Genomic DNA, 8,837 nt, shown 5'->3' on the forward strand with positions numbered 1-8,837 from the left:
AGTACACATACACAGTACACACACACACACACACACACGAACATATATATATATATATATATATATATATTTATAAACACATGCATTTCATATACAATATACTTAAACATAAACATATACATATACATATACATATACATATACATATACATATACAATATACATACACATATACATATACATATACATATACATATACATTTACATATACATATATATAGACATACACATATACATATACATATATATATACATATACATATACATATGCATATACATATACATATACATATACATAAACATATTCGAAAACCCACACGTCAATTGCACTCACCTATCTACCACTACCACTCCCTTTCCGATACCGTCTCCCCCAAGTTCCCCACTTAGTTCACTCTGTACAAGTCAACTACATCCACACACCTACCACTCGCGCTCATCTCCCCACATCGTATCGTACCCTCTTCAGTCATGCAACAACGTGCCCAGATGAGTGAGTTAAACAGCACCGAGGGTATTGACGGCAGCCCAGCCGCCATGCTTGCGGGTGGGTTGGTAGAGTCTGACTCTGAGTTCTCAACCAGTGACTCGGAAGGCGAAGACCTGCCTGAGCTGAGCGCTGGGGCAGATAGCAGTGCAGCTGGGTCAGCGGAGACGTATGCGGTGGTAGCAGCCAAACAGACCCAGCACGAAGGGGAGGTGGCGGAAGTACCGAACTGTGCTGTGCAAGGACACTCGGGGGGTGCACCCGATACTAAGGCAGGGGTGCCAGGGGATGAGGGCGATATATCGGGACAAACCCAAGATAACCCAGCAGAAGACCTCGAGAGCTCGGTCGCTGGCTGTGAAGGTTTGACTGCGGCCACGGCCACGGATACGCATACGGTTACATCGGTTGCTAATAGGTCGGGGGGTGCTCATGAACCGGTTAACGGGGAGAGTGAGGGCCAGGATACAGGGTCTACAGAGCCCCATGAGCTTAAGGACGAGGACAGACAAACCCAAGCCCAGGCTGGGAGTGTGGAGAGTGAGAGTGAGAGTGAGAGGGAAAGGGGACCGGTACCATTAGACGCGGACAGCGCTATAGGGCGGCGGGCGAGTGCGATAGGCGCGCAGGAGCAGCTAGTTAACCAGAAAGCAGAGATTGTCAGTGCACAGATCAAGGCCCTGGAGGAGCACGTACTGGCGGTAGACGGACAGATGGAGGCTGTAGGTAGGCGTCTGCGGGCTATGGATGCGGCAGACGAGGTGGGGACTCAGGAGATCGCCGAGGTAGACGGGCAGGTACAAGCAGTCAACCAGGAGGTGATGGATATAGATAAGCACGTCACAGCGGTCAACGAGCAGGTAGATAGCGTGGATGAGCATGTGCGGGTTATGAACACGCATGTGCGTGCGCTGGAGGCGCATGTGCATGCCTTAGGTGGGGACGAGGGTGTGCCCGGTATGGGCTCGCACGTACAGGCGCTAGATGAACAACTCAAGTCCGTCAACGAGAGCATCTCCTGTATGGACACTCAACTGTCGGCGGTGGACGAGATCATCGGGTCAGTGGGTGAGAAGGTCAAGGCGACGAACGCGCATGTGCTGGATGTGATTGAGCAGAATACGCCAGACAGCGATAGTAGCAATGGGGTGGGACTGGGCGAAGGGGTGGCTGGTGCTGGGTGTGATTGGGTAGATACGATAGCCAGCGTTTGAAGATCCCGGCACAAGGTCAATTATTAGCATCATATATGTACAAGCATCAACTATTTCCCGTGTGTGTAGATAAGCACTCTTGTCGTAAAATTATATTAAAGCGAATGCAACGACTTGGAAGGGCCATTTGTTGCACTGCTGAGGGAACACTGTGTGACTGACAGTTTAGTTGGTGGGCGATGGTGCGTGATCCACTCGCCAAGTCTCACTCACACCATTGCACAGATGTATTAACGGTATATGAAACATTGAAAACAAACATCTCCACAACAACCTGTCTGCTGTATATGTAAGTAAAACATTGGAAGCGATCTCGCCGGCAAACTATCTCTTTCTGTATCCTTTTTGGTCACATATTCCATGTATAAAGACCACTGACTGCTATACAATATTTGTGCAGTCTATTGCATTGCTGCCGCACAGTGTTTATGTAGTGTTAGCACTGCCACCTGATACATATCACCCCCAAGACTTTTTAACCCCCCTGCAATCCTGAGTTATATCCGTTGTGATCTGTCATAGCATCTTGAAAAATATAGTACAAACTTGGACTGAAGTTGAATAAATGCACTGTACGATTTCCCTTTCGTCATGTCTTTGTACAGCATAGATTACTGTGGAAGCGTTCGCGATCTGAACCTTCATTTGATTCGAAGGTGTCGATATGAGAATGAAATAGTGTGTATATAGAGACGTACACGCCAGCACAAAAGCAATCAATTGCGCCTGTTTTGGTAGCAGAATGTGGTATGCGTTGATATGTTTATTCAGTATAGTGGTGTTATATGTATATGCGTTGATATGTTTATTCAGTATAGTGGTGTTTATAGGTATATGCGTTGATATGATTATTCCGTATAGTGGTGTTTACTGTATATGCGTTGACATGTTTATTCGGTATAGTAGTGTTTATATGTATATGCGTTGATATGTTTATTCAGTATAGTGGTGTTTAATGTATCTTCACGGAAGGTACGTGCTATCATTCGACAATCATCAAGCCCACTGTATGTTGGTCATGAAGAGTATTATAAAATTTACTGCTGGTTTTCAATGGTGTCGTATAGCTCTGTGATCTGATCCTTGTATTTCTTGGTCGCATTCACTCGCTTCAGCTTGAAGGTGGGTGTGAGCAATTCATTGTCAATGCTGAATGCCTCCGGCTCTACAATGAAGTCTCTGAGCTTCTTGAACCCTTTGAGCTTGCACTCCTTGTGCAGGTCCTGTATCTCTGAGGCCAGCATGGCTTTCAACTCTGGCGTGGCAGCGATACTCTTGGCATCACCAGAGATGATGTTTTCCTTTGCCCAAGCCACAATCATCTCAGCATCGGGCACCACTACGGCCACAGGGTGGGCGTGGAACGAGTCACCTGTCACAAACACTTGCACAATATGGTCACACTTGTCGTACATAGCTTCGAGATTCTCAGCGGCTAGATACTCGCCCTGGGACAGCTTGAAAATGGATTTCTGGCGATCGTTGATCGATAAGGTGCCATCTGCGCGATTTCCTCCTTAGTTTTCTTGGGGTTCTTCAGGTACGAACCAAAGACATTGGTACCCCTCACACACACCTCACCACGAGGGCACTCATCGGTTGTCAAGTAGTTTATTTCAGGAATACTCACCACCTTAACCTCATTGGAAGCCTTGGCTGAGCCCACATGCCCGAGCTTCATGCCGTTGTAGTGGGTTATGGTAGCACCTGCTGTTGTCTCAGTTAATCCATTGCCAACCATGATAACTGGACACACACACACACGCAGAAACTCGTGTATCGCCGTTCCGAGGGGTGCAGAGCAGGTGATAATCCACTTGACACGTCCACCCAGCGCCATACCCATTCGATCGAACACTTTCTTATTAAGCATAGGGGTGTCTTCTCCACGCTCCAGAGCTGCGAGACGCATGTTATAGGCGTCCTTGAAAGCAATCTCTTTCTCGGGCCCTCCGGCCTTGACACCTTGATTGATCTTGTCGTAGATTCGCGAGAGAATGCGAGGTACAGCGACGAAGAAAGTAGGTCTTAACGTCTGGATATCCAACATAAGTTCAGGCAGTTTGCCTTGGTAGAATCCTATGCTACAACCCTGGCTGACGCATAGCGCCTGTATCACCCGTTCGAATATGTGAGCTAAGGGCAGGAATGAGAAGTGCACATCCCGATTGCTCACATGGAGTCGTCTCTGAAGCGACACTACATCGGACATCACATTGCTATGGGTGATCTGCACACCTTTGGGGTTTCCTGTGGTGCCCGATGTGTACATTAGCACGGCAACATCCGATGCAGTGGGAGGATCGTGTGGGAACACATTCTCCACGCCCATGTCCGTTAGCTCGTACAAGTTGAGCAGCTCAACGCCCGCTTTCACGAATTTGGCCTTGTCCTCCGCTGTAACAACATCAAAGCAAATGGCGTACTTGAGATGTGGTAGACCCTTTCCAATCGCTGCAAGGACGGACTCAAGACGAATCTTTTCGAAGAAGGCCGCTACCATTTCACTGTGCTCCATCACGTAATGTACCGAATCGGGACCAAGTGTGTCGTAGATTGCGACGGATGGTAGAGTATAGGACGATAGAGCGTGATCACTCAGTGCCCATTCCATTCGATTCTTGGAGTATAGACCGACAGTCTGGTTCTTTTTAACGCCTAGGCTCTTCAGTCCTGAGCCGATTTGTGTAGCAGTATCACTAGCCTCCTTGAAGCTTACGAATTCGTATGCACCAGCGCTTGTGCTACCATCTTCATTGTAAACCACTTTGCGCTCACCCAAATAAGGACGGTCTGGGTTCTCGTCAACGGTGGTTTGGAAACTCTCGTTTGTTGTGCAACGCCCGGGCGTGTCAGCCAACTATTGAGCGGGCCAGGTGGCTTCTCCATCTACATAGTATGGGAATCGATGAGCGGATGATCCCCAGTCGGCACCAGCTGCGACAACACTTTGCATTTGTAGCTCTGTGTTCTGAGGGTTAGGGAAGCAAGCTTGCTTCTCTTGGGGGATTGCTTGCATGTTACCCATATTTGCACGATTTGGATTTGTCTTTTGAGTGTATTGTATAGTAGTAATTCAAAACTGAGTTACACCGGCTGAGATGCGCCTTTAAATACTTACGTGCTTTCAGAGACACGCATGGAACTCGCTGGGATGATAAATGTAGATACATTCACGTAAAGGCAGAATATTTACATCGATTTGTTTTATTTGTGTGAGTGTGCTTGTGAGTGTGTATACATGAGTGAGTATTATTACACGTGCCTGTACATTTAAATGGTATTCCTATAAAATGGTTTTGGTATATCAACGTACAACTTTTTTATGTATGTTTCTGATGTACCAACCTTTACCAAATTTTGAATATGAAGTAGGCAGAGGTATACGTTTGTGATTGAGTTTTATTGCGCTACTGAAGTATATTACAGCCATTTTTAACCAAGATCTGTGGTCGATTCAGCCGCGCAAGCGTTGGCTTTCCTTCGGTAAACAATTGTTGTGCCCCCGACGCCTCCAACCAAGCCAACAATTAGTGCTGCTATGGCAACACCTACTACAGCACCCACACTCAGACCTTGGTCCGGGCAGGACTGATCGACGCAGCTAGATTCAGCGTTGCTAGATGCAGCGTTGCTAGATTCAGCGCAGTTACATTCAGCGCAGATACATTCAGCGCAATTAGATTCAGCTGTAGATGTCTGTGCCGCTGTTGTTTGGATCAAACTGGCAGGGTATGTCTTCTGGGTTCATTCGAATCTCCAGACCCTGGAGAAGCATTTGTTTCGCTGATCTCTTCCATACCTAGGCCTAAGTTAAGCAAACGAACAGCCTGGTCATGGGTGAACTTGATAGTGTCACGATAATTTTCAAGATGTGCGACAACAGCAGCATTGCCATATTTAGGCCAGTGATGCTGTCCAATCATGTTCTCCGCTTTGGAACCATAATGATCTAAGGTCTTCTGGAGCGCCGCAACCCACTTCATAGTATCCCGACCTTCCGCACCTCTGGGCGTTCAGAAATTATGCTTCCGCATAACATTATTTTTCACCCATATTAAGTAATTTCAACTCGGGAACAAAGAAGTGAAACTCACTGGGTGCTTCTGTACTCATAGTCATCAGGAATTGATATTATTTGTCTATTTTATCATTGAACAGCTGTCTACATTTGGTTAATAATAAAAAAGGACAGAAACTCCGGATACCTATTGAGATGATTTATGTAGAGATGCGAGAAAGGTTTATCATTGAACAGCTGTCTACATTTGGTTAATAATAAAAAAGGACAGAAACTCCGGATACCTATTGAGATGATTTATGTAGAGATGCGAGAAAGGCAAGCGATGTGCCGGTGTATAAAAGGAAGACATCAGTATTACATCAACATACGAGTCGTAAAGCACACTCATCGTCCTAACAATGCTTAGGTATACAATCGCAGCCGCAGTAGCAGCTGGTGCTTATGCATCGCTGGATGCTTCCTACAAGCCAGCCAGCGATTTCACAAAGGCTGAGATCGCAGAGTCTGTCAAGAACCTCGACTTCAGCGACTATACAATGTACGAGGAGGTTGACCGTGGATTTGTTGTCGCACCAGACACGACAAGAATCATGGATACAAGCGGCGAAAATGTAGCTATCGATTCCGACGCCATCATTGCGCTAGTTACGCCTGATTCCACCGTATGTCCTGACACCGTCAACCCCTCCACATGGCGACAGGCACAGTTTATAGCGCGTACTGGCGTCTACAAAGTGCAAGACAAAGTGTATCAAGTACGTGGTATGGATCTGGCTACAATGACTATCATTGAAGCTCCTGAAGGACTCATAGTGGTAGATCCACTTGGCAGCTCCGAGCCTTCCAAGATAGCATTCGACCTATATTTGACACACGTTGGTCCCCATACCGGTGCCAATCTAACACTACGCAGTGTCATTTTCACACACTCTCACATCGATCATTTTGGCGGAGTCCTCGGGCTCGCACCAGAGGAATCCTTTACTAACGGATCCATTCAAGTGGTTGCTCCTTTAAACTTTGTTGAAGAAGCGCTGTCCGAGAACTATATGGTCGCCGGATCGATGTTTCGACGCGCGTTTTACATGTACGGAAACCTTATCAAACCTCATGCCCAGGGCTCGATCCATGCTGGACTCGCATTCGGTGCTGCCAACTCACAGTTTGGCTTCGTGGCACCCACCCTCTCTATTGACACCGATCTTGAACACCATACAGTAGCTGGACTGGACTTTGAATTCATGCTGACTCTGAGTACAGAAGCGCCAAGTGAGTTTCACTTCTTTGTTCCCGAGTTGAAATTACTTAACACGGGTGAAAATGCTGTTATGGGGATGCATAATTTCTTAACGCCCAGAGGTGCGAAAGGTCGGGATACTATGAAGTGGGTTGCGGCGCTCCAGAAGACCTTAGATCATTATGGTTCCAAAGCGGAGAACATGATTGGACAGCATCACTGGCCTAAATATGGCAATGCTGCTGTTGTCGCACATCTTGAAAATTATCGTGACACTATCAAGTTCACCCATGACCAGGCTGTTCGTTTGCTTAACTTAGGCCTAGGTATGGAAGAGATCAGCGAAACAATCGTGTTGCCAGTTTCATTGGATTCCAACTTCAATACTCGAGGTCACTACGGACATCTCAAACACAACTCCAAGGAGGTATATCAATTCTATGTTGGTTGGTGGGACGGTAAACCCGCTACCTATCAGCAACTTCCTCCGGTCGAGCGTGCACAGCAGTATGTTGCCGACATGGGAGGAAATGCAGAAGTACGAAAGAGGGGCGAGTGGCACCGTGACAACGGAAACTACAGATACTGCGCAGAGATCATGAACCACGCGGTTTTCAACGATCCCACGGATATGGAAGCAAAATACCTGGAAGCTGATTGTTTGGAACAGATCGGCTACAGTGAAGAGAGTGGGCCTCGCCGCAATTATATGCTTACTGGGTCTGAAGAGTTACGGCACGGAAAAGGGGCTTACCCACCCGCTGACCTTGGACCGTCGTTTATTCTGAACATGCCATTGTACATGCTTCTCCAGGGTCTGGAGATTCGAATCAATCCCGAGCAAGCCAACAAAGCGCAAGGACTATCGATCTCGGTCGGTGTTGAAGAAACCAACGAGATGTTCAACGTGCGCATCTCGAACTCGGTCATGCTGTCACTACCTATCACCGACATGAATCCACGCTCCGGGTCTACGGCCAGTTTCACAGCCAAAACCAGATCTGACCTCATCGCTGCTCTGGTCACCGGAAACTCTTCGCTGGTCAGTGTGACTGGTGATGTAGATGCACTCAAGGAGTTTGCTAGTTGCATATCCACTGATGAAGACGCAACTTGGAATGTGATGACTCCTAGAGACTTTTACAAACCCAAACCACAGAAGACATACCCTGCCAGTTTGATCCAAACATCAGCGGCACAGACATCTATAGCTGAATCTAATTGCGCTGAATGTATCTGCGCTGAATGTAACTGCGCTGAATCTAGCAGCGCTGAATCTAGCAACGCTGCATCTAGCAACGCTGAATCTAGCTGCGTCGATCAGTCCTGCCCGGACCAAGGTCTGAGTGTGGGTGCTGTAGTAGGTGTTGCCATAGCAGCACTAATTGTTGGCTTGGCTGGAGGCGTCGGGGGCACAACAATTGTTTACCGAAGGAAAGCCAACGCTTGCGCGGCTGAATCGACCACAGATCTTGGTTAAAGATGGCTGTAATATACTTCAGTAACGCAATAAACCTCAATCACAAAACGTATACCTCTGCCTACTTCTTACTCAAAATTTGGTAAAGGTTGGTACATCAGAAACATACATAAAAAGGTTGTACGTTGATATACCAGAAACATTTTATAGGAATACCATTTAAATGTACAGGCACGTGTAAATACTCACTCATGTATACACACTCACAAGCACACACGCACATATATATAGACACAAACACATACACGCATATACAACCCCCCACACACATACACACGTGTTATACATATATATAAATATACGTGTTTCTGAATATATATATTTATATATATATATAGTATATATAAACAATATATATATATATATATATATATATATATATATATATATATATA

At 46.5% G+C, this 8,837-nt stretch overlaps 5 protein-coding genes across 5 annotated transcripts; 2 read left to right on the forward strand and 3 right to left on the reverse strand.

Annotated features, from left to right (window-relative positions):
* Positions 1-469: 469 nt before the first annotated feature.
* On the forward strand, positions 470-1,826 carry SARC_04869 (hypothetical protein; the record flags this gene model as incomplete). The annotated part of the gene is made up of 1 exon (XM_014301272.1): positions 470-1,826. A coding segment is annotated over one exon (1,232 nt), but the record flags the coding sequence as incomplete, so codon positions are not given.
* A 912-nt stretch (positions 1,827-2,738) lies between these two features.
* SARC_04870 (hypothetical protein) lies at positions 2,739-3,116 on the reverse strand (the record flags this gene model as incomplete). Its single annotated transcript, XM_014301273.1, has 1 exon — positions 2,739-3,116. One exon carries the CDS (start codon positions 3,114-3,116, stop codon positions 2,739-2,741), a length of 378 nt encoding a protein of 125 aa, XP_014156748.1.
* A 20-nt stretch (positions 3,117-3,136) lies between these two features.
* Positions 3,137-4,315, reverse strand: SARC_04871 (hypothetical protein; the record flags this gene model as incomplete). Its single annotated transcript, XM_014301274.1, has 1 exon — positions 3,137-4,315. One exon carries the CDS (start codon positions 4,313-4,315, stop codon positions 3,137-3,139), a length of 1,179 nt encoding a protein of 392 aa, XP_014156749.1.
* An 821-nt stretch (positions 4,316-5,136) lies between these two features.
* On the reverse strand, positions 5,137-5,687 carry SARC_04872 (hypothetical protein; the record flags this gene model as incomplete). Its single annotated transcript, XM_014301275.1, has 2 exons — positions 5,137-5,408; positions 5,504-5,687. 2 exons carry the CDS (start codon positions 5,685-5,687, stop codon positions 5,137-5,139), a joined length of 456 nt encoding a protein of 151 aa, XP_014156750.1.
* A 233-nt stretch (positions 5,688-5,920) lies between these two features.
* On the forward strand, positions 5,921-8,570 carry SARC_04873 (hypothetical protein). Its single transcript, XM_014301276.1, has one exon. It carries the CDS (start codon positions 6,124-6,126, stop codon positions 8,440-8,442), a length of 2,319 nt encoding a protein of 772 aa, XP_014156751.1. The 5' UTR covers positions 5,921-6,123; the 3' UTR covers positions 8,443-8,570.
* The last annotated feature ends 267 nt before the right edge of the window (positions 8,571-8,837 follow it).

The sequence above is a fragment of the Sphaeroforma arctica genome, assembly GCF_001186125.1.
Source record: "Sphaeroforma arctica JP610 unplaced genomic scaffold supercont1.290, whole genome shotgun sequence".
Taxonomy (NCBI): Eukaryota; class Ichthyosporea; order Ichthyophonida; genus Sphaeroforma; species Sphaeroforma arctica.

Bases quoted from the DNA above. Each gene is read 5' to 3' on its own strand.
- SARC_04873 (XM_014301276.1), top strand. From the start codon at position 6,124: ATGCTTAGGTATACAATCGCAGCCGCAGTAGCAGCTGGTGCTTATGCA.